The following is a 27,219-nucleotide window of genomic DNA, read 5'->3' as shown; positions in this document are numbered from 1 at the left end:
TTAAAAAAAAAAAAAGTTGATTTGTAGTGCAACTTTTACATATAAAAGTGATCTGTCTCTAAAAGAAAAAAAAAAAGAAAAATGAAGCAGGAAAGGAAGGGGTAAGAAGTGCCATGGAGTGTGCAAATTCATCATGGGTAGTGTGGGAAGGCTTCACTGAAGGGTGATGGAGGGAAGAGAGGGGGCCATGGGAGTCTCTGGAAAAAGGGCTCCAGCCAGAGAGCACAGCAAGTGCAAAAAGTGCAAAGGCCCTGGGGCAGAAGCTTGTCTTACAAAGAGCAGAGCTTGGCCAAAGCCCAGGGAGCAGGGGGAGAGCCATAGGCAGAGGTCAGGGAGGAGCTGGAGCCAGCACAAGCAGGCCTGTGAGGGCTTTGGGGGACACGGCATAGGAGCGGCAGGGTGTGGGGACCTTAACAGGATCACTGTTGTTGGGCTGAGAACGGACCACACTGGGGAAGGTGGGAGCAGGAGACTGTAGGACATTGTAATCACCCAGATGTGAGCTACCAGTGGCTTGACCCAGAGGTGGGGAAAAATGGGCAGATTCTAGAATTGGTTTCAGGGCCAAGCTGGCAGGATTTGGTAATGATGTGAGACAGAGTGGCTTTGGGCCCAAGCATCTAGAAAAATGAAACTGCCTGTGCAGAATGTCCATCTCACTTAACTGAATGAGTGACTTTGCCATTCTCCTTCAGAAGATGACTTTCCCCAGAATATGGTTTGGATTTGTGTCCCTGCCTAAATTTCATGTCAAATTGTAATCCCCAGTAATGGAGGTGGGGCCTGGTGGGAGGTGACTGGATCACGGGGGCAGTGTCTTATGGTTTAACACCATCCCTTCTCCATGCTGTCATCACCATAGTGAGTTCTGAGATCTGGTTGTTTAAAAATTGTGTGGCACCTCCTCCCGTTCTTGCTCCTGCTCCTGCTCCCGCCATGTAAGACGCACTGCTTTCCCTTCACCTTCTGCCATGATTGAAAGTTTCCTGAGGCCTCCCCAGAAGCCAAGCAGATGCCAGCATCATGCTTCCTATATAGCCTGCAGAACCAGGAGTCAATTAAACCTCTTTTCTTTATAAATTACCCAGTCTTAAGTATTTCTTTATAGCAATGCAAGACTGACTAATATACCAATCTTTGACCACTTAAAAGACTTTAAAGAGATATGCAGCAAGTGAGGGTCATGGGCACAGTTTGTCTGCCTATGTTATATATTTCCCAACCTCCATGCCACCAACCCTCCTGTGGTATGTGGTTTTGCTCCCGTTTGGGTTCTCAGAGTAGTTTACTGTCTTTATTTTTTACACACCTATCCAAAAGTTTCCAACTTATTACCATTTATTTAATTCATAGTTTAATCAATTTGTTCCCCAATAAATACACAGAGGTAACAAATATTCCCAAAGACATAACTCTAAATCTGGAGTTCACAGCAAAATGGGACAAGGCAGAGCAGATATTTAGGCTGAAAATCATGCTACACTTCTGGGTTTCAAAGTCCAAGAAGAAATGGATTTGTAAAAAATTATTAGAAAAGAAAATAATCTTTAGATTTTTAAAAGCTAACACTATTCTCTCCAAGCTACTATTTCATGAAACACACAGGCATGTGTGTGCATGCACAGGCACACACACACACTTCAAAACATACAAATGCACTGTCAAAAAAACGTGCTGCATACACTGCATGAACTCTTAAGACTTGGATAAAAATTAATTCAGCTATAGAAATAGATGAGATAGAAAAGTACATTAGTTAAAAATGTAACCCCTTCAACTGGAATAATACTGAATTAAATAAACTTTTAAAATAATTTCTTTAAGGAATGTCAAAGAGGCCCGAGTCACAGTTCTTCAGTATGCACTGTGCTATGGACAAAGGGTGGGTCCACTGATGTGCAGGTGGACCGCCTCCCAGATACGAAGTTGGATATATGACCCGGAGTTCAGGGGAGAAGTCCTTGGAGATAGGGGTCTGAGTGTCATCAACCCGTAGATGGTGTATCGATCACCATGGGACTGAGTTTAGAGGAAGAGCATGGAGCCTGGGGCTGGGCCACAAGGGGGTTCAGCGATCAGGTGATCATGGACTCACTGAAGATGGTGAGGAAGTGCAACCAGTCAAGGAAGATCAAGAAAGACTGTGATATAGTTTGCCTGTGCCCCCACCCAAAATCTCATTTGAATTGTAATTACCCATAATCCCCATGTGTCAAGGGAGAGACCAGGTGGAGGTGATTGAATCATGGGGGCAGTTTCCCCTATGCCATTCTAGTGACAGTGTGTGAGTTGTCATGAGACTGATGGTTTTATAAGCATTTGGTAGTTCCTCCTGCATGCATTTTTCCTTCCTGCCGCTTTGTGAAGAAGGTGCCTTGCTTCCCCTTCACCTTCCACCATGATTGTAAGTTTCCTGAGGTCTCCCCAGTCATGTGAATGAGTCAATTAAACCTCTTTTCTTTATGAATTATCCAGCCTTGGGCAGTTCTTTACAGCAGTGTGAAAACAGATGAAACAGACAGTGTCCAGGAAACCAAGAGGACAAAGTCCTGCATGGACGAGTGAAGGATTAACTGTGTCAAATGCTGCTGATGGCTCAGGAAAGAATAGAAGTGAGAACTGACTACTGACTTCTGCAAGGTGAGGTCACCATTGACTTGGATAAGAGCAGCTTCTGAGGTGTGAGGAGCCCAAAGGCCCACCTTGAATAGATCTGAGAGAAGCCGGGAGGAAAGATACAGAGGTGAGCAACACGGTCAACTTCTTACAGAGTTTTTCTTTAAAGGAAACAGAGAAATCTGGCAATATGGCCCTTCAGTCAAAACGTGTGTAAGGTAGAAACCTTAAGTCTGGGTATGCTAATTTGAACGGCCCAGGAGAGTGGCAATGGCTGGAGTGAGGTACTGAGGTAGGTGAGGTGGTATGGGAGCCAATGCCCTCCCACAGGAGATGCAGCAGCTGAGTCCTGCAGCAGGCAGGATCTGGCATGGAATCCTGGGATCTCACCATCTGAACTTATCATTCCCTTCGGACCTAAGCCCCAACAACATACCACCCAACTGGGCTTGGTCAGCCAGGTGGTTCCTATCAATTCCAGTCTCTTCCTCTTCCGTGTAAGCCCACTGGGCTGAATTCCCAGCTTTCCTTGCGACAAGTGAACTTGAGTTAAGACAATATAGTCATTACTTTCAAGAAACAATATAACTTTGTGTGTTTGAAAACAACACTGCTTAACAAAAAGCCATTCTAAACAACCAAGGCAAATGCACGGGTGCTGGGTGAGAGAGCTATCACATCCCTGATGGGCACTCACAGGGGCTGCCTGGGAAATGCAGGCTTTGTTCAGGTGTGGAAGTGATGGGGAATGCAGAGGGGGCCATGTGCCAGGAAACTAGTGCAATAAATAGAGACTGATGCATTGTGTGTGCAAAGCATTACCCAAGAAGGGACTTGGGAGGAGACAGAAATGGATCTTAGCACCAGGGTTATGACAGAAGTAACACAAAGAACTACGGATTGTGGAGGGACTTGGGAGGCTTGTTAGAGGAACAGGGCTGAGTACTGGCTTTTGAAGGCTGGGTAGGATTTGGCAATGGTAGGGCCCAGCAGGCAGCAAAAGGTGAAGGGCAACAGAAGCAGGTCAGATTCTGAGGCCAGCACTCACAGAGTGAGTTTAAACTGGATCCTGTAGGTGAGGCAGCCACAGATGGCTTTGGAGAAAAGCATGACACAGGCAGAATCATGTTTAGTGATGCTCAGTGGTACCAACATTGGAGCTCTAGAGATAGGGTGGCCAGAGCAGTGGCAGAGGGAATAAAGAGACCATACTGAGTCACTGACTACTTCATGCAGACACCAGGATTGGGGGACTAATTGGAAAGGGGGAGAAGGCATCCAAAACAATGTTAAAGTTCTGAGTGTGAAGGGCTGGGTGTATCACCTGAGATCTGGATGTGGAAGGAGATGCTGTTGGTGGGAAGTGGAAGGCTTGGTTTGCACATGCTAAGTGTGAGGTGTTGTCAAAACCAATGTCTGCAGTTCAGGGGTGAGGTCCTGGCTGGAGACCCAGATGTAGCAATGTTGGCACAGAGATGAGGCTGGAAGCTAAGGAGACGGGTGACGCCAGCAAGCGAGAATGCTCAAGGCAAGAGGAAGTGAGTCTCACTGATCAGGTACAGGAGCTGCCATCACACCTGTAGCAGGTGGACTGCTGGGCAGCTTAACCTTCCTCTCCACCTGTCTGGGTCTCGCCCGCCCTTCCAGGCCTGGCTCCACCTCCTCTGGGAAGCCCTCTCTGGCTATTCCACCCCCCAGGCATCCTTCCCTTGCTGTGAGCTTCATAGCCCTGGCCATCCCCACCTTAGCACTGGGTCTTGTGTTGCCACCTTGGTGTAGTCCCCAAGCACCTTGAGGGCAGGATGACATTTAACTCCCATGGGCCACTGCATTTTCTGGCACAGAGCACCCAAAAGGCACTGATTAAACAGATCCTCCTCCTTGATGAATTAATAAATTGATCAGTTGCTGAAATGGAGGTCAAGAAAGAAAGTAAGGCGAGTTTAATTAGAGATAAAAAGACTCACGTATGTTGGACTCATACAGCATCTACTCTTTTGTGTCTGGCTTACTGATTCATCGTGAACTAGGTCTACAAGTATCAACATGGATGCATGTCAAAAACACTGTTGAGTAAACATAACAAGCTACAGATGTATATTAAACCAACTTGAGTAGTCACGAGCATGATATCTACCAAATAGTTCAGGTTCTCCCAAGCACACAGTAGGAATGCACTTCTCTGCTCCCACGGAATTAGGTGAGGCCATATGACTTGCTCTGGCCATTTAAATGTGAGCAGAAGCTTCTGGGTGGAATCGTTTTTTTCTTCTTCCTCTCTCAGCCTCTACTGGCCTGGATCTTAGGAACAGAGCTCCATGGGAGACCCTTCTCAAATGTGTACAGGAGTGAAATACATGTGTTCTCTGTATTAAAAAAGAAAGAAATAAATAAAAGGAAGAACTGAGTCCAAGGCAAAACTGTGGGGCTGCAGAGAAGTGTGCCCAGTGATTCTAGGTGGGGGCACTCTTGGCAATTTGGGGGAACAAGAGGTTGTAAGGTTGGTGGACTGGAAGGTCAGCATCTCCGGCCCCATCCCTGAAATACCGGAGGTATCCTAGGTTATGTGGCAACCAAAATGCCCTCCCCCCTCCTTCACCATTTCCAAACACTCTGGTGGGTGACGCCAGCCCTAAGAGAACCATGAATGTAGAAGAATCACCAGAAGTGAGGGTGGGAGGCAAGGTCCCAGCTTGAGACAGCCAGGCTGGGGGAGGAAAGGATCTGACACTATAATCAATTCCGTACGTGCTCAAATTGCATGTGACAAGTTGAAAGGGAGAGGATACCTTCCATAGCTGACAGAACAGAGTGGGACTGTCCTGGAGGGAGATTGATGAAATGGATATACTAGTGGTAAAATGCACCAATGTCCATTTTTTGAACAGCTGTGAACTACAGACTTTACATAGGGTCTCACAGGGTCCTCTGAAAATCCCACATGTTATTTTCCCCCTTTTACAAATGTTATTCTCCCCCTTTTACAAATAAGGAAACTGAGGGCTGGAGAACTGGGGGGCTAGTCTCAGGCAGAACAGAGGTAAGTGAGGCAGAGATGACAGAACTCAACCAAGAGGAGGATTCTGAAGCAGAGCAGGTGGGACTGAGTGAAGACCTGGAAGGAGGTGGAGAGGGAGTAGGACCCATGCCGGCTGGAGGAAGAGGAGAAGGGGACTCGTGGGTGATCTTTCCCTTTCTTCAGCCAATGCAGACCCTGTGGGCAGAGACATCCAGCAGGGAGCTGGGAGGGGAGTGGCTCCTGCCAGCTGCCTTTCTGGAGTCTCAGGCTTCCCAAGGTCTCAGAGCACCTGACTCTCAGGGAAGATGCGAACCTCCTCAGGCGCACACAGAATGCTGCTGGGGCAAGCTCCTGGGACACCACGAAACACTCAGCAGTCCTCAGAGCCCACAGAGAGCCTCTAAAGCAAGAAGGAAGAGGGCCAGTCGCTGGGAGCAGGCGCTTCATCAATCCTGCCTCTGTGTGGCCTCTAAGGGACCCAGTGGCATGAGAACACAGAGACACACGAGGGCGCTCTAACCAAACAGCAGGAGGAACTGCGCCCATCCCCAAACGGAAAGAGGGTTGGCATTTTTGAAGACCTTTGGTCCAGTTTTTTTTCAACGTAGCCGCTATTGGTATTTTAGGCAGTAGGTTTCAGGGTCTTTTGCTACCCCTGGCCCCCTTCCCATCACTGACCATCCTGCTCCCCACATTTCCAAGCACCCTCCCTCCTGAGAGCCCCTGCTGGTCAGTGCCACCAGAAGATGCCAACTGGTGGCCCTGGGGAGGATGGCAGTCTCTGTTGTCCCCCAACCTTACGGAGGACTCCCGTGCCTCCCATGCTGACCCTGTGAGTTAGGCGCTTGCAGGTGCTAGAGGATCAGAGGCCCCCAGTGACAGCCGTGTTGGCCCCGGCTCATGGGGACTGTCCTCCACAGGAAGCACATCTTCCTCTATGTTGTTGTCCTTCAGGGCTGTGCAGGACCAGGCCACCCTGATCACACCAGGGACACAGACACAGGACCCTGAGACAGACGCCACGGGACCTGCTCACAGACACCCAAATCCCAGGAAGCAAACATGTGGCCACACAAAACACAGCTGGCACAAAAATTCCACAAAGCACGTCTGAAACAAGGCACCCTTCCAGAGCCCAGACAGTCCCCGAAGCTGTGAGCTCTGAAACGTTTAGACCATTGGTTTCCCAAAGTCAAGCATCAAAGGTGAATAACTAGGAATGATATTCAAAATATTCACCAACCGATGAGCCCTGGGCCCCAGCCAGTCAGGATGGGGACCAGTGGAAACACCAGGTGCATACAGTGTGCAATCAGCCCTGCAAATAGCCTAGTCGGCTGAGCCCGAGTGCCCCGTGGGAAACCAGACATGCCAAGATGGCCATTGGGCAGTACAGAGGTGACTTTTGGAGAATACTTGTCAAGAGAGACAGGAGTCTGGACATTTGCTGGGATACTGGGATGGCAGCTCCAATTCAGGGACTAGAAACCTGGCCAGGATCTGAGAAAATGAAGGGCTGGAGAAAGACCCAGACCCCTCCAGATCCTCAACAAATACCCAGCATTGCCCATCCCCACCAAGAAACCCCATGGCATTCTTAAGCAGAGGGGCCTGAGAGTCCCAGGAAGGTGATGTCTGCTGAAGGGCATCGCTGGGACCACAGGGCACCTGTGGGCAGAGCCCTTGTCCACTGAGCCACTGCTGCCCGTGAACACCGATGGGCACCAGCTCTTATTCCACGGGAAGCAGACGATGAAAACCAAACATGAGTCTTACCCTCCTTCGAAGATTTTGATCCTCGCCGGCTCCCCTCTCTGGGAGGCAGGAGCATCCTCCTCCGGCTCCCCTCTCCTCTCTTCTTCCTTCTCCACTCTAGCTAGATCTTTCTGGCCTTCCGGGGAAACCAGCGAAGGGAGGTGAACCTGGCCCACCGCAGGAATGACAAAATCATTGCTGGTTAAAAGTGCATCCTCAGCCATGAATGCAATGCTAATAATCATGCCTTATATGGCACTGCACAAGTACACATATGTAATCTTCACACTCCTCCATGAAGAGGTGCTATTTGCCTCACTTTACAGAATTAAGGAAACTGATCCCCAGAGAGAAGTCCCTTATCCAAGGCCATGCCATTAGTTGGTGTTACAGCTGGAACCCTGTCTCTTTCAGGTTAACCTCCCATAAGACCTGTGTTTGTCATCTGTCTTTCACACTAGTCTGGGAACTCCTGGTAACAGGTCCTCATCTTGGTCTCCTTGGGCACCCCAGAACCCCACACAGGGCCTGTCTCAGAGAAGATGCTCAAATAATGTTGAACACATGAACAAAGGCTCCACTCTGCCTTTGGAGATAAACTGGCCCAGTTCTTGTTTATAGATCAGAAAGCTAAGGTCACCCAGTGAGTTAAGGGCAGAGCTGGGAGTGCAGCACAGGTCTCTTGCTTCCAGGACCTTGGCCCTTCTGTGCTAGGACCAAAGGCCAGGAGCTGGGTGAGGACCCTGACCAGCAGGACGTCCCCAACTCCACCACAGAGACAGGCACAGAGAGGCTGTGCAGGCTCTGGGCTGTTAGTCCTGCAGGACCCATGCACTTTACAGAGCCATGCCTCAATGATGAGAGCTGGCTTAAGGGGAGGGCTGGCATTGGCCTTGTGCTTCCTGGACATCTTCCACTATTCCAAGAACATGTCCTCTAAACGCTGCAGTGTTGTCAGGGGTGGGTGCGCTCTTGCCTAGGGAGCAGAAATGTTGTGCTTAGGGCGGGGGCTGGGAGTGAGAATTTCCTCCTACTTCACGCCACTATCATTAAAGTCATGAAAAACCATGCTGTTTCCAGCCAGTGAATGAAGCAACCACATTTCCTGATGCTGGGGCAATCTAAGAACGGCAGTCCCCTGTGCCAGCCACCACACCTGCTCCCACAAGGACAGCATGGGGCTAGACAGAAAGGTGCCTGGCTGGGAATTGGGGAATCTGAGTTCCAGCGCCAGATAGGCCATGGCACACTGAGCTGCTGTTTGGTGGATGACTTCACCTCTCTGGGCCTCAGAGTCTGAGGGGATTTAGACCATCTTGAAGATCCATTCCAGGGCCAACTTCTATGACTCAGTGACCACCAAATAATCTCTTCAGATTTGGAAGAGGGGAGTGGAAAACGAGCAAGAATCTGGACTGCTGCTTTGGCAGAAGGCAGCTAGTTTTCTGCAATACCCTTGGGTTTCCAGAGCCTACCATTTCCACTCCACCCCGGCCTGTGATCTAGACTGTCCATGGAATGACCAAGGTGCCTCCCACAGGCAAACGGACTGCTTCTCCCTCACAGCCTGTCGTGATATCTGGGCCACACTGGAGGAGGCTGGTTTGGGTGGCAGTGTACCACTTTTCCAGGAAACACAGTGTTGGAATTGAGCAGGGACCAGGGATCCATTTTAGCTTTTGACGACAACAATATGAATAAGTATAGCTAAAAATACTTACTGAGTGCCAATGTGGCACGCACTGTTCTAAGCACACTCTGCATGTCTTAACTCATTTAATTATCTCCACAGTCCTATGAGCTAAGTGTTATTATTATCCCTATTTTACAGAGGATGAAACCAAGGCTCAGAGAGTTTAAGTTATTGGCCCAAGGTCACATAGCTAGTAGGTAAGGTAGTGGGATTCAAACCTGGGCAAGTTGGCACCTGAATCCTTGTTCTTAGTCACTTTGTGACAGTGCTGTGTTGTTGTCAAAATGATTTCCAAGGAGGAAAAACGAAAGAATGTGGCTACAAAGTGGACTCTTAACAAGCTGGGGTTTCTCCAGGGTTTATACATGGAAGAAAATATCTATGACCAAACAAAAACATCATAGGGTGTCCTAGACCTGCACAAAGATGGTTTGGAAGAGCTTCAAAATGCTAAGATAGACCTAAGGACCTTCTCAGAACTACTAACAGAGAATGGAAGCCACAAGCTGACAAATGTCAGCTCAGTACAATAGAGAGCCTTCTTAGAGCGCTGTCCAAAGATGGATTGGAATGTATCATGAGATGGTGAGTTCCTCTCGTTGGAGATACGCAAGCAGAGACCAGAGAGAGGTGTAGTTGTATAAAGGCCTTAAGCCATAGACCATGAGGTTATACTAATGTACCAGATTGGGGCAATTCTGGCAGGAAACATGCCAGTGAACCAAACAGAATATTCCAAGAAAAAGTTCACAGGTTTTAGGAGCACTATAAATAAATAATTGCCAAATCCAATTATAAATAAATAATTGACAAATCCAAATTAACACTTCCTTTCTCTTAAATGGCCTGTAACATTTTCAGTCATTAAAAACTAGAGGCAGCTTAGATAATTCAAAAGGGCACTGGAGTAAAATCTAGTTTTGATCTAGGCTCTGCCACTTACTGTGTGGCCTTGTGAACGTTACTTAACCTCTCTGTGTTTTAGTCTCTTCATCTATGAAATGGTGATACTGCACCCTAACTATCAAGTTGGTTGTGAGGAGAAAAGTAGCAATTAGTATAGTACTTGGTACATAATAGGTACCCAAAAAGCTAGCAGTATGAATAATTATAACAGCATCTTGGGAGTGGCCACAGCTAGTAAGAGATGCTGAAGAGGAAATTAGCATGACATTAATGCAAAAGTGGAAATCTTGGTTAGGGATCTATGTAGACTGACAAAGACATCTAGGGAATAAATTTAGAAAACTGTTCTGTGAAGAACATCCAGTCAAACTAAGGACAAATTCAACGCACAAAGTTCGCTCAATGACAAAAGAGGAAGATATGAGAGCATGGGAAATTATAGAACAGAGTTTTGCTCACTTATCTACAATACGAATTTAGTTTAGGGAATTTAGACCTAATTTGGTCAGAGCTTCTGGTCTGAAGACACACTAATGAATATTTTTTAATTTGCAGTCATCTTTTAAGATTTTTCTCTCCTCAGATAATTAAAAGAAGAAAAATAGACTCTTTGGAGTCAGATAGGTCTGGGTTCAAATTCTGGGTTTGTCCAACATTTGCCAGATGACCTTGACCTTTCTCAGACTCTGAACCTCAGTTCCCTAAGCTATAGAAGGGAGATGGTTATGTTACTTCAGAGGTGGAGGTGAACAGTGACTAGATTCAAGGGCCCAGCACAGTGCCTGGCACCATGAGGCTGCTCAATAAACAAGACCAGCTGTTATTCCACAAATGCCAAGTCAACATAATCCAAATCCCTAGGCTGGCCTTGTCAGGGTATGGTGGTGGTTTTTGTCTGAAGTTTGAAATTACTGAATTTCAAACTTGCTGAGCTTTCAGGGGACCAGTTCATTCTATAGCTCCTGATGTAGCCTCAGATCAAAGGCAATGAAAGAGTAAATATTAGCGTTTCTTGACCACATAGCACAGATAGGTCAAACTGTGAGTGGCATTGCCATCCACTGGTAAGGAGGGATACTGCAGCTCAGCTCCATTTGCTGTCTTACTCCCAGAAAAGGAGGAAGGAATATTTCAGGAGTCGTTTGTGCCAAATTATAGAATCTTGGAAATAGGAGATTTAAAGTGGTACTAGAGAATGGAAACAGCAGATGTAAGAATTAAGAAAAGCAGGAAAAGACTAACAAGACAAGGGATATTCATACAATGAAGGAGAGGTATAAAGTTCTAAAGTTGCTACAGGCATTCCTGTCAGCCAAGTTTTCCAACTCAGTCTTTTGGAAAATTTCTTTTTTTCTTACTGGGCCTATATCTTTGATTTTACAACAGAAGTTCATGGGAGAGCAGGATCAATTTATGGCTAAGTGTATTGAAAGTATATCCATTCCAACGATACGACGGATACACTGACAAAGAAACTCAATAAACATGTTTCCTTGTAAGGTGACCAGTCTCAGCTTTCAGAGAGGCAATCTGACACTCATCTGGCTCTAGTTCTGCAACTGGAACCTGAGGATACTGTGGCTTTAAAAGCTCACCAAGGGCTTTTGCAAATCAGTGATGAGAAGAAAAACAAGGTTGAACTTACCTCTGTCATGCGGGGCTTGCGGGAGCTGGATGGCACAAGCCTTCCTGCCTCAGGATGCGGAGCTGTGGCCATGGTGTATGTCTCTTTGCTCACTTTCTGCTTAGACCTCAGGAGGGACAAAGCAGCTTTAGTGGAAACCCCCGGAAGGTTGGGGTTGTACAAACTTATGCACCAACCAGCGTAAACAGAGGACCTCCTATCTGCATGCTGGATGTGATTTGGCTTAATGTAGTTTAAATAGCACCAACTGACATTAGTGGTTGTGTGGAGGCTGGGGAACTGCAGTACCTTCTTTGAGTCCATACCTTCTTGTGACTTGGCTGGTCTGGAGGACGTTTCTGACAGAGGCAGAGAGCTGGGAGGTGCCAAGGAGGGCAGATCAGGTTGTTCCTTGGAATCTTCTTTCTTCACGCTCAGTGGGGGCAACCCTCTTCGGTGAGGTTTGCCAGATGGCTGGGGATATTCCTTCAAAGCTTCTGAGCCTGGGGCTGTCCCATGGGGCAATGCGGGGTGAGGGAGAGGAGGAATTTCCTTTGTGTCAGATGGATCTGAGGACAGGCTGGACAGCATTTCTAGCTCCCTCCTGCCCTGGCCCTGGTTGCCTAAGTGGGATTTCTCTGGCCTTTTCCCATCCTCGGTGCTGGTAAGCACCACACTGCACGGTTTTACCAGCTCAAGTTTTTCATCTGCCTTGGAAGCCTCCTCCTCCTTCACTCTTTTTTGCTGCTGGGTTTCCATGGTAAGTTCAAGGCTGCCAGCTGGTGAAAGGACACGTTTGCTTCCCCCTGCTGTTGATGAACTCCCCTCCAGGCTCAAGACACTCTCTGATGACAGGGAAGTGCCTTTTCTTTCAGGTAATGTCACAGGCACTCTCAGGTATGGAGTTGGGAAAGCTCTGCTTTGCTCTTCACTTAACCCAGAAGGGCCGGGCCCAACCTCATGCACATCTGCACCACACACAGTCGTCCCTTTTGATGGGGGTTCCTCAAACTTGGGAAGTGCCACAGTTGCTGAGCTGCCTTGGGACTGGGTGACCAAGATCTGGGAAAGGGTGGTGTACATTGCACTTCCATAGGATGGCATATTGGTCTGAACACGGACAGGCACAACCAGGGACACCATGGTGTCTGGACAGGCGGGCAGGGCCAGTGGAGGAGCTGATGCAGGTGCTGAGGAGCTGGCTGGGGGAGCCACAGGGGGTAGCCGGATGTCACTGCTGTACTCTGTGCTTGGGGAGAGGCCAGCACTTCCTGTTGCCAGTGGGGCCAGACTGGTTTTGATCTGAGGCAGATGGCTTTCCACATCACCAGGGAGCTGAAGCGCAAACTGGGATTGCAGAGGCAGGAAAAACCCAGAAGAGAGTGCTGAGGAGGCTGGGTATGGCATGGGGAGGAAGGAAGGAGGCTGCCGGAAGGGGATGTTGGCTGGGTGAGGCATGAGCTGGGGGAGATGGAGTTGGCCTGGGTGCAGAACAGTAGGCTGGAGAGGAAGCGGTGGGGCTTGAAATAAGGAGGGAGGAAGTGGAGGCATGGAGTATGGTGAGGACAGAAGGCTGGGCATGGCCTGGGTGGAGAAGAATTCTGGAGACTGTCCTGGCTCATGTTGCACGAGGTGCTGGAAGGAGAAAAGGGAGACAGGTGGGGGCAGGTACGGCTTCTCATGCAGGGGTGTCTGGGCAACAGGGTGGTGGAACACCTGCAGTGCTTCTGTGTAGGGCACAGTGGGCCCCAATGGGGGCCTGTCCTGCCCTGGGCCCTTGCCTCCCAAGGGCCCACCATGTGAGGTGGCCGCGGAGGAAATCTGGGACAACGAGCTTTTGGTGGAGGGTTTACTGGATGAGGGCTGTGGTTCTTCGCTCTCCTGTCTTCCCTTGGGGGCAGCCTCCAACTCAGATTCTGGAGGCCTGCTCAGAGAGGCCTGTCTCACCAAGAAGCATTTTCTTCTCTCTGGCGGGGCCACCCGCGCTGGTGGAGCCACTGGGGCTGGAGCAGAAGGGCCTGTCAAGGACAAGCTGCCATAGTCAAAGGATTTGCTGCGTGTCTCGGTCATGTGGGCAGAATGGGAAACGTTGGGGCTTTGCTCTGAGGCTGACCTCCGCATTTCTCGGGCATGCGGGTGGTGGCTGGGGACAGTCAACATGTGGGTGCCCGGGAGTTTGGGGCGTGTGTCAGATGAGGGACCGGGGGCTTCGGCTTTCCCATGGTCATCCCTCTCAAATGAGGCTGAGCGGCTGGACCCACTCAGAGAGATACTGCTTTCCTGGCTCGGGCTGCGAGACAGAGGCACAGAGGACTCGAAGCTGGACTCCCCTGATGATTGGGCCATCTCTGCCAGGCGCAGCCTCTTTTTCTTGGGTGGCAGCTTCTCGGCTGGGAGCTGGGCAAGTGTCTGGCTGCGCTGGGGCCACTGGAACTCCTCAGTCTTCTCAGGTTCCTTAGGGGGCGGCTCTGGCTCTGTGTCCGGCCGGTCAGGCTCCTCGGTTACCAGGATCTCAGGAACCTGAATGTTGGGCTGGCGGACCAACTTGGGCTGCAGGGAGTGAGCTGAGCGTCCGTGTGGGGCAGGTGGGGGTGATGGGAACTGGGTCAGAGGTTTGTCTTCCCCTTCTAAGCCACTCGGCTGCTCGAGTGAGTCAGATTTCTCAAAGGAGCTGGTGTGCTGGATGACAGAAATTTCTTTGGACGTTGTTCTCCTCTCCTTCCCTGATTCTGAACTGGACCCTGGCTTAGGAGTCCTTGGCTGGAAGCCCGTGGGTCCCTCCAAGGAGGGCACTGATTTACTTGGTTCTGCTGGTGACTTGGTGGACTCCAGGGGAAGGTTCCGAGCAGCATCGGATGGCCCGGGGCTGCCAAACTGACTTTTTGTGGACTCAAAGGCAGGTGGCTCTTCCTCGTCCCCAAGGCTCTTCTCTTTCCTCCTCTTCCTTAGTGGAGTGAGTTCCAGGGTAGTCCCCAGTTTGTAATGCATCATTTGGGACCACGGCTCATGCTCAGTCTGACTCTTTTCGGCTTCTGGAGATGTGTGGGTGCCTGCAGAGATGGGCTTTGCAATCTGAAGCTCTGAGCAGTAGTATTTTTTGTGGGCTTCGTAGTTATCCCTTTTCTTGTACCGAGCACCACATATGTTACATTCGTAGATCACCCCTTTTGTTTTCAAACCCTTCTTGGTCTTTTTGGTAAGTTCACTTTCCTTGGGTTCCAGTTCGTCTGAGGGCTTGGAGGCTGTGTCTTTGCTGCTTGGTCCAGGCTCCTCGGAACTGTATTCCCCTCCCAAAGGTAATTCGATTGCTGGCTGGCGCTTCAGCATCCGGGGGTGGGAGGTAAACACGTGACTGCTGCGGCTCAGGGCTTCGGAGTCGGTGATATGGTCATCAAAGGAGTAGCTACCTCGGAAGGGGTGGTGGGGGGTGCTGATAGTGCAGGCGGCAGAAGGCATTGAGTGGCTTCGCAGGAGAGGCACAGGGGGGGCGGTACTGGGCGGGTGCTGGAGGCTCAGCAGTGATTGTTCGGGCTTGGTTTTCTCACTGTGGGATGACAGGGGCTCCCGGTAGAGGCTGGATTTCGGGGACTCCATGCTGCTGCGCCTGGACAGCGAACTCCGCCTTGGCTTCACGCTGTCGATCTCGCTGGTGTCCACCACGGCCTCGTTGATGGTGATGAGCTTTGTGATGTGCTCAATCACCTGCGTCCGGGGTACAGACAAAGGCACCAAGCTGGGCTTGTCTTCGGTGGACAGGGGCAGGAGGGGCTGGGTGGAGGTGGCTGTCAGCATGGCGGTCCGCTGTCCTATTCGCCCACACTTGCCAAAGATGATCTCAGCGTAGGACTTGGCGTTGGTGTTTGGGGGGCTGACCTGCTGCTCTGCACTCTCGGAGCGGGAGAAATACCCAGACTCAGTACTCCCTTTGCTGCCTGGGCTCAGAAATGCCTGCTCATCGATCACCTTCTTCCTCTCGCTTAAGCGGAGGGCCAGCTTCTGCTTAATCGTGTGGGTGTCTTCGGGTTTATGGCTCAGGGGGTGCTCAGATGAGGGTTCCACAAATGGAGGGGGGTCTTCGAGTGACTGGGTGGTGCTGGACTGGGACAGGGAACAGCGTTCATGGCTGGAACTGTGGCTCCCAGAGCCGAACAGCCCACTGGAGAGAAGGTGTTGCTTGGATCTTGGGGAGAGCTCTGCAGGGTGACCAGAGGTGGCACTAGTCTCCTCTTCAGAATCTGTACTTTCTCCCTCGGTGGGCTCCTCAAACTCTTCCCCAGGGATTCGCTCCATCTCCAGCCCATGTGGGTACATCTCACTACCCATGCCTGAGGCCAGGCCTGCTTTGATGCGATGGGCATGGGACTTCCTGTGCTTGTAGAGATTACTCTTGGTCTTGAAGGAGAAGCCACAGGGGCCGCAGGGGTAGGGCCTCTCACCCGTGTGTGAGCGAATGTGCTTCTGGAGCACGCTGGGCTTGGCACAGGGCCGGCTGCAGTACTGGCAGATGTACTTGCCCGGCTTCTGGGGCTTCCTCTCCTTCTTGTGCGCCTCTTCTGTGGGCTTCAAGGAGACCTGGGAAGGACGAGGCACAAAGACTTTGGGGACGCCAGGAAGGTCCTCAGGAGGAATGATGGAAGCATGGGAAGGAAGGAGCTGGCTCTGAGGATGGAGCCCAGGGGCCACGAAGGAGCCAGAGGGTCCAGGTCTCATAGGGTCGACCAGTTGCCATGTGGACCCCTCCAGGAGATGCTCAGGTTTGCTGGGAGACATGAATGCTGGTGTCAGAGGGTGCTGCGGAAGCTGTGAGATGTGAACGGATGCTTCGATGGGGGGCCTTTTTGGGGGCTTCTGCTGCTGGCCTGTTTTCTCCTGAGAGCCTTCCCTAAGAACTGATGAGGGGCCCGGGAAGGGCTGCGGGGCTAGGAGCTCTTGGGCGGGGCTCTCTTGGGTGGCAGCTGTGCCGCTGCCTGGGTATGGGACGCTGGAAGAAACACTGGTCTGAATGGCCTCTCCTTTGGTCAGCCGCTTCCGGGGACTTCCCTCAGCCTTCTTGGTGCCCTTGACACTTTGTTCAGGATCCATGACCTTCACAAAGACTTCAGATGCTACTCAGGGAGAGTCAGGGCAGGCTGCATTTATGAATAATCCCAGTGTCCCAAGGAGGTGTCCAGCTTTGGCCACATTGGTCAAGAGCTGCAGAAGCCAAACCCAAGACGGCTTTGGGAGTTTTTTGCAAGTGTCACTGGCTGTGAGTGGATTCGGAGCAGGTCATCAGGGCCCAAGCTATTCTATTGGTGAGGCATGGCCCTCTACTTTGTAGATAGAAAACGCACCAGCACTCTCTGCCTGAATGTCTGTCGGGAAAACGTCATGAAGGATGTCAGTATTGCCATTGTATTGTTTCAGCTGGCAGTGGCAGGTGGCCCCCACGAGTCCCCCGTGTGCTATGCGAACGGTTGAAGGTTGGAGACATCTGTGTCCATGGCCCAGTCATCCCTGGTCCTGGCACAAGAGATGCCACGCTGGATGCTGGGGGTGGTTCTTCTCCCCTTTAGTTCTGGGTTGGAGATCAACGGCCTCGGAGGAGAAATCACGCTCTTCTTCTGTGTGATAGAAGTACACACACACACAAAAGAGAAGACAGAGTTACTGGGACTCATGCACAGCCTGGGCAGCCCAGACTCGGTGCCACACTTGGCTGAGGCCCCTCAAAGGTTAACCAGGGAAACTCAACCAGAACCACAGGCTCTGGCTCCGCGTGCCCAAGCTCTGCAATTCTTTCCTCACCCGCTCCCATGTCCGTGTTGGGTGACCTGAATGCCAGGGTGTTTCTGAGGACTGGCCATGTGGGAAGCTGAGAGCAGAAAACAAAGTGGGCTCTGGGAACTGCAGGGCAGTTAGGGACAGGAGGCCTGGGCTCTCATCTGTGCTTTGTGATCCATTCTGAGTGGGTCTAAGCCCTCTAAGCCTCAGTTGCCTAATCGATAAACGAGATAACAAATCCTGCCTCAACTGTGCCTTGGAGATGAAGTGGGCCCAATGAGATCGGAGACACAGGCACTGCTGGGTGAACTCTGGATGGGGCCGCAGATGGTGCGGGAGGGAAGTGCCAGTGGATTATTCAGGGGTGAGTTTTCCAAGGGGTAGATTATTCTCAGGTTAGTATTCCTCTCTGGCCCTGGGTTCTGAAAGTGTCCACGAGGGACATCATTCACTGCTTTTTACTCCCTTGCTAACCCGCACCCCAGCCCATGTTTCAAGGCAAAACCACAAACTACTGCCACAGTCTGTGAGAACTTATAATCTGACACAGCTGTGACCATTTGTTTGATCCAAGCAATTGCCAGGAAGATCATTCTGGAAGGTTCCTCTGGCTTTGCAGCCTTTCCTTGTCCAGTGTCCCAGGGATGTCATGAAAGTATGGGGATCCTTGCCCTCGAGTGGAGGAGCAAAGTTGGTCTTGTGGACCCCAAGTGTGTGTCTCCTCCTAGGGCCAGCTGCCAGCTGGGCAAGCTCAGCTTCACGGGCTCCGGTGCATCCTCAGGACCCTCCTCCCAGAAGCAGGGCTGGAATCCCAAGGCTGGAGTCACTGTGGACTCCATCTCACCCAACCACCTGACTTTGGACATCAGGAAGGTGGCTTACTGAAGGTCCCATGTTGCTAACAGGCAGTGTCGCCACCTGGACCCAGGCCTCCCACGGCCAGAGTTGGTTCCCCAGCCCCTTCTCAGGTGTCCATTCCCTGGCATCCCCTGGCGAAGCCCTGGGTGGGTGATGAGCATCTCTACGCTTACTTTTTCTCCTGTGAGCATGCCCTACCGCTGGCATCCTGTCCTCAGGCTCCCCTCATGCCCACACTCTTCTTTTCACTAGGTGTGTGATGATACAGACTTGAAAATTCCACTTACTACTTTTTTGCAGGTGCCCAGAAGATTAACAAGTCTTTAAGACTCAAATAATTGTCTCTTAAAGGGCAGGGCCTCAGACACTGTGACATGCTTTGGAGGAGCAGGTGATTTGATCTTTTAGCTAAAAAGCATATCCTCTAAGTTCACTCCTTTTGTGTTCCTTTTCTACTTGGTGCTACAAAGAATTCAAAGTAACTACAAGAAAACCATATTTATAGAAGAATGATAAATTATAAATATGAGATAATTATAAATAATAACAAATCAGAACAAAGAAAATGGAAATAAGGCAGAAAGTCAGGATTGGTGGGATAAAAAGAATACCGCTATACCAATAATAAGGACTTATGGGCCGGGCGCGGTGGCTCAAGCCTGTAATCCCAGCACTTTGGGAGGCCGAGACGGGCGGATCACGAGCTCAGGAGATCGAGACCATCCTGGCTAACACGGTGAAACCCCGTCTCTACAAAAAAATACAGAAAACTAGCCGGGCGGGGTGGCGGGCGCCTGTGTCCAGCTACGTTGGAGGCCTGATGCAGCGAGAAATGAGTAAACCGGGAGCGCGGAGCGTCTGCAGTGAGCCTGAGATCCGGGCCACTGCCCACTCAGCCTGGGCGACAGAGCGAACTCCGTTCTCAAAAAAAAAAAAAAAAAAAAAAAAAAAGGGAACTTATGGTGCTTATGGTGTTTCTATAATTCAGCTATACATTTATATATGAGCTTCCTGGCAGCCAAGGAGAAAAGGGAGATTTGGTCCATTACAGAGTCTTATAGCCAGAGAGGAAGGAACATCTAAGTTTCTTGCAAAACTTTTTCATGTGGTACTTCAGTCAGGAACAGTATATGATGCAGGAGATCATTTATGTCTTCAATGACACCCCTCTGGTCATTGAATACAGTGACTGATTCAGTGACATCCCTCTAGTCATTGGATGTGGTGTAAATACAGTGATTGATGTTTGTCAATGAAAGACAACGTATCAGCAGAGATTTTCTTATGAGCAGTCAAAGGCCTCCTGTGACTTGTACCAAAGCAGACTGAGTGTGGGGAAGACAGGGAAATCTCATTTCATTAGATTACATCTCAGTCAACAGGGTGGCCACATAAGATACCATCCAAACTGGGACACTTGGAGAATGAAATGGGAACTACTAACAATCACAGAGGAACAACAGGAATAAACAAGGACAGTCCCAGGCAAACCAGGACAAATGGTTACCCTTACAATTAATATTTGCCTTATGGCCAAAACTAGGCATAAGTGCCAACTGTCTCTGGGTGTCTCGTACAAACTTTTGATCTCTTCTATGGAGACTAAAGTTACCCCATGATCTCCTGATAGATTCTTAGAGACTGGCTGTCTAGTCCATTCCTCTCACTTGACAGAGGAGACTGAAGGCTAGAAAGGTGATATGATTTTCCCTGAAAAGCACACGGGAATGGTGGCAGGGCTGGACCATCCTGTGCCTCTTGACCCCCCAGACAGGGCTGTCCCCTCAATTAATAGAAGTTCTCTGTGGCTTCTGTGGCATGATGGGCACTGCAGTCTATGGCCCTCAGTCCTATGGAAGCATCAGCATGGCCCCAGGGTACATCGCTGTATCCACGGCAAGGGGGAGTAAGGAGTTGTCTAGCATCTGAACAACAGAGTTGCCCTTTCAACCTATGTCCTAACCACACTGCAGCTGCTGGACAGAAGAAATGGGGAGCCAGCGAAGGTGGGGGAACTCATCCTGGCAGCCTTACCCCCCAGGTCTTCCTTACCTAAGCTAAGGTGGGTAGAAGTGCTGAGCCTTCTAAAAATCAGACGTGGTAGACATGGTTTGCAGCACAGACAGAGAACTGCTCTTTGGGCTGGGCTGGGCTTCCTGGGCCTGGCTGCACTGTGATGGAGAGGCCTTTGGGTGCTATGTGTGGATAATCAAGGGTTGGCCATACTTACTATTCTTATTGACCCTTTCAGGCAAGGATCTGAGAGCAGCCCTGAAACACTAGGTAGCAGTAAGCTTTTCTTCTTCTGATGGATGGATGGGACCCTGCAGCATGACTGGGTGGTGAAATGATCAATCTGAGTGGGGGTCAGCTGGCCAGGTAGGACCCTACATTGTTTAGTCCTGCGTTCTCCCCTCACTGAGCCACAAGGCCCTCCTTGGCAGGTGGGGGAGCGCCCAGCAGCTGCGGTTTGGTGAAATTCCCAGGGTCAGGTGGGAGGGGCAGGGTAGATGAAGGAGACAGTCAGGTGACTGTTGCATCATCAGGTGAGTACAGGGCCAGCACTGTCTGCCCAGGGTCAGTGTCCAGCCTGCACCTGTGGGCTTGACATGGTGTTTCTCCAAGGAGAGGCATCCTACCCACACTTCTGAGTGGGGAGCAAAAAGGCCACAGGAGCACCATTGGCTGCCAGAGCACAGAGTCAGCGAGGCTTGTGAGCCGGAGGGGCCACCCTGTCATTCCGCACACAGGCATCGGAGCCATGGTGGAGAGTGGCTAGCCCAAGCCACACTGGGGCTTGGACTCCTGAGCTAGTGCTCTCTGCCAGCCTGATCCACCACATCACGACAGGTCTGAAGTGCTTAATAGGAGGGGCAGGGGGAGAAGGGCAGCCAGGACCACAGGAGCAGATGTAGGGGAACCTACAGGACCTAAGGAGACTTCTGCCTTGGAATGGATTCCAACTGTGACGTGGCATAAACTGAAGGACCGTTCTAATGACTGTGACCAACAGACACTAAGAAAATCATTCTTTGCTACCTTCTGTGGTTCTGAGGGTATGTGTGAAATGTTAATACAAACTTGAAGTGATAAAGAAAAAAGCCACTTCTCCAGGGAATTGGTGAGAGCACCTGTAAATGTCACCAGAGAAATGGGCCCAGGAGCTGGGCCAACAGATACCTGAACCCCAGACCAGAAGAAGATGGACAGCCTCTACTGATGGTCACAGAATGGGCCATGAGGCCATCGTCAGCCACCAAGAGCTCTGGCTCAGAGACCAGCTTATAACCCTGAGGGGAATCCGAGCTTCAGCAGCCAACTGGTTAGCATACCTGACAAATTAGCTCCCACTTCAAGAAGCTTCCTTCGGTCTAACTGTGGGAGCAGCCCAATAGGAAGGAGATTGGGACTTGCTGGGGCTAGAGCCACAAAGGCCTCAGGGGAGTGGGAAATGATGCAGGAGCCTGGGGCCAAGGCAGGGAGGCCTGAAGCTCTGAAACCAAGCTGGAAAGCACCTTCTGTATCGAAGGCGTCAGGACAACATGGCCATGGCCCAGGGTGGACACCCCATGGGAACTTTCCAGAGGGCGGGTGGGAAATGGGCTCTCTAAGGCGGACAATTCCACTGGTCCTGGCAGGAGGCCAGCTTGAATCTGCCTTGGGCTCTACACTGAGGAGCTGGAGTCCCCAGTCAAAGTTAGATAAGGCTGGGGCAAGATGGGGGCAGGGGCCTGATGTCCAGTGAGCTGTTAGGCTAAGCTGGCCCCAGGCTGGTGGGGCTTAATACAGCTCTTCGCTTGTAATTTACTTACACACACACACCCCCACATATCCCAACATGCCAAAATCTGGTCAAAAATTTTACTGACAGTAATAAAACACACTGATGTCAAAAATATAAGAAAATTTTCCTTTTAACTTCAATACCTGGGAACCCAGGGCACAAGGCCACAGGCTGAAGAGGAGGCACTCAGTAAATATTCTTATTTAATGACCTAGCAACAAAGCCAGTGCCCCTTCTAAAAATCTCTGTGTACAACACTCTGTGTGTGTGCATGTATGCATGTGTGTATTTAAGCTGGGGCAGAATTCTTCACTTGCAAAAAAAAAAAAAAAAAAAACTAAAAGTGGCTATGGGCTCAGGTGGTGTCAAAACAAGCCAGATATAAGGATATGGGTCTGCAGACTAACAGGGAGAGGTGGTCAGAGAGTCACAGAAGGAAGTCTGGGCAAAGAGAGAGGCCAAGGTCAAGGTGGGGCTCTGGTTGGAAACAGGGATTGTGGCAGAGACTGAATATCTCTTCCATTAGCCAGTTCTCTTTCTTGTAGTAATCAAAGGCCCCCAAGCTGGGTCTATGGCCACCAGTTAGAGGCTGCCTTTCCCAGCCTCCCTTGCAGCTAGTTCTGGCCAATGATGTATGCAACTTTTAGGCCATAGCCAGAAGGAAAAGTGCTTGTCCTCTACCTCCCCATTTTGTCAGGAAGGAACACGGATGTGGTGGAGCTGAGCCACCTGTGACCACATGGACAAGAACATCACCCCAAGGAACAGTGGGACAAGAAGGTGAGACAAAGACACCTGCTCCTGAGAGAGACATACATCATACATCTTTGAGCTTGTTACTTGGTCCCTTTTGGAGCAGTTGAACAAATACACTAACTCATCCAGGGGATTGGAGTGTGATGTTGGTGTCTGGGAGGCTGGAAAGGGTTTGGCAGAATCCAGGTCTAGGTAAGTGGGGACACAGGGAGAGGTAGCAACACAGATCAGGGTTTAGTTCTAAATCACAAGACAGGCATCTGTGGCGAGGTAAGCATCCAGCTACTAAACCCATGCATGCAGCAACACAGCACAGTGACTCCAAAGGTAGCTTTGAGACTCAGGCAGCCTATAGTTGAACCCTGGCTCCTCCATCTCCTAATTGATGGTCCCCTAATCTGGGGTCTCCTCTAAGTCTTAGTCTCCCCATCTGTAAAACGGGGACAGTAAAAGTGTCATGTGTGATTTAAATTGAGTTGACTCATATAAATCGCTTGGCATGACACCTGACATACAGTAAGCATTCAATAAATAATAGTCATCATTGCTACTGGAGAAAGCATTTCCATGGAGAGGCTATCATGGTTGTGTGGAAAGATCTCTAGACTAGATTCCAGTCCTGGCTCTGCTGCTTTTAGGCTGACAGGCTGTCATGAGACTGACTGGGGTTATTATGTATGTAAAGTCCCGGGCACACAGCTGGTGCTCAAGAAATGAGAGCCAAGGTTGAATTCAGAGGTCAAAGCAGGGCCCCCGAAGAAGCCAGTGTCACAATGAACCACCCAGATATTGGGATAGACCTGAGTTCCCCCAAACAGGGGAAGCACTGGTTCCTGAGTTGGGCAGAGCCTTGGCCTGCATGCTGGAGACATGTGGTCCTAGCAGTGGGGATAAGAACACAGGCAGGCGATCAGGTGGTGACAGGTCTGATGGATCTGACTTTATGGGACACTTTTCAGACTGAATGCTTCCTACCAACCTAGGGCACAAGCTAGAACTGATAATCATGGATGATTATCACCACAATCCTGGCACACGGCTTTCCAGGCCACCAGATCCATCTTCCTGACTCCATGGAAGCCAGACTAGATGGTTCTCCTACTGAGACTGAGACTTTGCAGCCTCCAATGTACTTCTTGGTCACTGGATTTTCATGAGATGACCAATCAGTGAGGACCACGGCAGAGCAGCTCTGTCTTGTCAGTGTCCTGAATTCTAGCCTCAATTACTGCCAAATAGAGGAGTCATATGAGCACACTCCTGTCCTTAAGCTCATAACACTTGCATCCCTCTTATCGCCATTTGACTCTGGGAGACACTGATGCCCAGAGAAGAGGCATGACCAACCCAACAAGAGAGGGCTGGGAAGTTTTCAAGCCAAACTAAAGACGTTTCTGAGTCCTTCGATCTGCAGTTTGGGGTCAACTCCTCCTGAACAGCAGGTGCTGCCTGACGCTGGCTTGACCTGCTTGGGAGCTCTACGGGGGCAGAGAGGTCTGGGCTGCAGGTGGGACAGTGAGTAGCACACCTGGTGAGAACCAGGGGGCTGAGCACCTGGGTCTCCTCACCACAGGCGGGCTGCCTCCCTGGCTTGCTTTCTCCACCTTTCTCTGGGGGTCGGCCTGTGGGTTTCTTCCAGCAAGGGCCGATCAGGAGGCCTGGAGTCACCTTGGCTGCCATGGGTCCAGTAACCTGTGGCAGGAAGCCCTGGAACACACAGGTCTACTGTGTGACCCTAGGCAAGGCACTTTCCCTCTCTGGGCCTCAGTTTTCCCTTCTGTAACATGAAATTGGGCTGAATGACCTCAAGGTCACTTCCATTCTGACAATTCTGGATTTTGAAATCTAAGACCAGGTGACAGTGTGGCCAGCTGAAAAACACTGGCCACGTTTCCTAGTTTGCTCAGGCTGGCTACAATACTGACCTTAGGCTGAGGAGAATTCCACGGGGTAACTTACGCCTCCCATTCCTCTTAGACCTTGGTCAAAGTGAGGATCCAACCAGGGATACCTGCTGATCTTATAAAATACAACCCTCCCCATGGGACTGGCAAGGTTAGGCTCACCCACTGGCCTACCCCACCATCCTCTTGGCTTCTCTGGGAGAAGGGCTGGGCAAGGGTCTTGTGCTGGCCTGAGCTATAGTTGCTGACACCAAGCAACCTGCAATTGTTGGTGGAAGCCCTGCCTTTCCTGCAGATGCTTGACGCACCTATAACATTCTAACCTCACTCATGTCAGGGTATCCCACAGCATTGACCTACCAGCAATCGGGGGGTCCATGCAGAGAAAACTACCCCTGCCTGGGGATCCGCATGTATCCCAGCAAGCAACCCAGGCCTCCTGGACACTGGCTCCTGCCAGTCTGGACCCTGGCCAGGTCCTGACCTGCTGACCCTCTCCTGGGCTGTCACCACCTCCACCCCTGTTCCCAGCCATGTCATCAATCACCAAATCTGGTTGTTTCTGTTCCCTGCCTCTCCTTTGGGCTCGGGTTCATACCCCTAGTTTTGTCGAGACCAGAAGTTCCAAAAACCAACGACAGTATGGAAATGCTGGGGAGCTTTCTCCTTCTTTTTTAAAAAAATTGTTAAATGAAAAGTTACTTGAGCTTCTGTGGTTCCAAGATGGCCGAATATGAACAGCTCCAGCCTCCAGCTCCCAGTGTGAGTGACACAGAAGATGGGTGCTTTCTGCATTTCCAACTGAGGTACCGGGTTCATCTCACTGGGGTGTATTGGACAGTGGGTGCAGGACAGGGGGTGCGGCCCATCGAGCGAGAGCCAAAGCAGGGCAAGGCATCGCCTCACCCGGGAAGTGCAAGGGGGAAGGGAATTCCCTTTCCTAGCCAAGGGAAACCGTGACACACAGCACCTGGAAAATCGGGTCACTCCCACCCTAATACTGCGCTTTATCAAGGGTCTTAGTAAACGGCACACCAGGAGATTATATTCCGTGCCTGGCTTGGAGGGTCCCACACCCACGGAGCCTCCCTCATTGCTAGCACCGCAGTCTGAGATCTAACTGCAAGGTACCCGCCATTGCTGAGGCTTGAGTAGGTAAACAAAGCGTCCAGGAAGCTCGAACTGGGTGGAGCCCACCGCAGCTCAAGGAGGCCTGCCTGCCCCTGTAGACTCCACTTCTGGGGACAGGGCATAGCCAAACAAAAGGCAGCAGAAGCTTCTGCAGATTTAAATGTCCCTGTCTGACAGCTTTGAAGAGAGTAGTAGTTCTCCCAGCATGGAGTTTGAGATCTGAGAAAGGACAGACTGCCTGCTCAAGTGGGTCCCTGACCCCCGAGTAGCCTAATTGGGAGACACTCCCAACTAGGGGCAGACTGACACCTCACACCTCACAGGGCCAGGTACCCCTCTGAGATGAAGCTTCCAGAGGAACGATCAGGCAGCAACATCTGCTGTTCAGCAATATTCACTCTTCTGGAGCCTCAGCTGCTGATACCCAGGCAAACAGGGTCCGGAATGGACCTCCAGCAAACTCCAACAGACCTGCAGCTGCGGGTCCTGACTGTTAGAAGGAAAACTAACAAACAGAAAGGACATCCACACCAAAACCCCATCTGTACATCACCATCATCAAAGACCAAAGGTAGATAAAACCACAAAGATGGGGAAAAAACAGAGCAGAAAACTGAAAATTCTAAAAATCAGAGCACCTCTCCCTCTCTAAAGGAATGCAGCTCCTCGCCAGCAATGGAACAAAGCTGGATAGAGAATGACTTTGACAAGTTAAGAGAAGAAGGTTTCAGACGATCAAACTTCTCTGAGCTAAAGGAGGAAGTTCAAACCCACTGCAAAGAAGCTAAAAACCTTGAAAAATATTTGACGAATGGTTAACTAGAATAACCAATGTAGAGAAGTCCTTAAATGACCTGATAGAGCTGAAAACCATGGCACAAGAACTATGTGACAAATGCACAAGCTTCAGTAACCGATTTGATCAACTGGAAGAAAGGGTATCAGTGATTGAAGATCAAATGAATGAAATGAAGCGAGAAGAGAAGTTTAGAGAAAAAAGACGAAAAAGAAACAAAAAAAGCCTCCAAGAAATATGGGACTATGTGAAAAGATCAAATCTACGTCTGACTGGTGTACCTGAAAGTGACGGGAAGAATGGAACCAAGTTGGAAAACACTCTGCAGGATATTATCCGGGAGAACTTCCCCAACCTAGCAAGACAGGCCAACATTCAAATTCAGGAAATACAGAGAACACCACAAAGATACTCCTCGAGAAGAGCAACTCAAAGACACATAATTGTCAGATTTACCAAAGTTGAAATGAAGGAAAAAATATTGAGGGCAGCTAGAGAGAAAGGTCGGGTTACCCACAAAGGGAAGCCCATCAGACTAACAGCAGATCTCTCAGCAGAAACCCTACAGAAGAGAGTGGGGGCCAATATTCAACATTCTTAAAGAAAATAGTTTT

At 50.3% G+C, this 27,219-nt stretch overlaps 1 protein-coding gene across 4 annotated transcripts in view; it reads right to left on the bottom strand.

The window, feature by feature from the left end:
• HIVEP3 (HIVEP zinc finger 3) overlaps nucleotides 1-27,219 on the bottom strand; it is a 421,205-nt gene that overhangs the window by 59,225 nt on the left and 334,761 nt on the right. For 2 of the 4 annotated variants that reach the window (XM_017873236.1, XM_017873239.1), the window contains exons 1-3: nucleotides 20,465-20,699; nucleotides 11,635-17,216; nucleotides 7,412-7,557 (exon numbers count right to left, since the gene is read on the bottom strand). In XM_017873236.1, the coding sequence (XP_017728725.1) occupies nucleotides 7,412-7,557; nucleotides 11,635-16,695 (5,207 nt within the window). In that variant the 5' untranslated portion in view covers nucleotides 16,696-17,216; nucleotides 20,465-20,699. Of the gene's footprint in view, nucleotides 1-7,411; nucleotides 7,558-11,634; nucleotides 17,217-20,286; nucleotides 20,424-20,464; nucleotides 20,700-27,219 lie in introns of those variants that run through there. The other 2 variants (XM_017873238.1, XM_017873237.1) reach the window with 2 other exon arrangements.

Source organism: Rhinopithecus bieti, unplaced genomic scaffold (assembly GCF_001698545.2).
Source record: "Rhinopithecus bieti isolate Rb0 unplaced genomic scaffold, ASM169854v2 scaffold_6907, whole genome shotgun sequence".
Taxonomy (NCBI): domain Eukaryota; kingdom Metazoa; phylum Chordata; class Mammalia; order Primates; family Cercopithecidae; genus Rhinopithecus; species Rhinopithecus bieti.
This window is presented reverse-complemented; position numbering and strand designations above follow the sequence as displayed.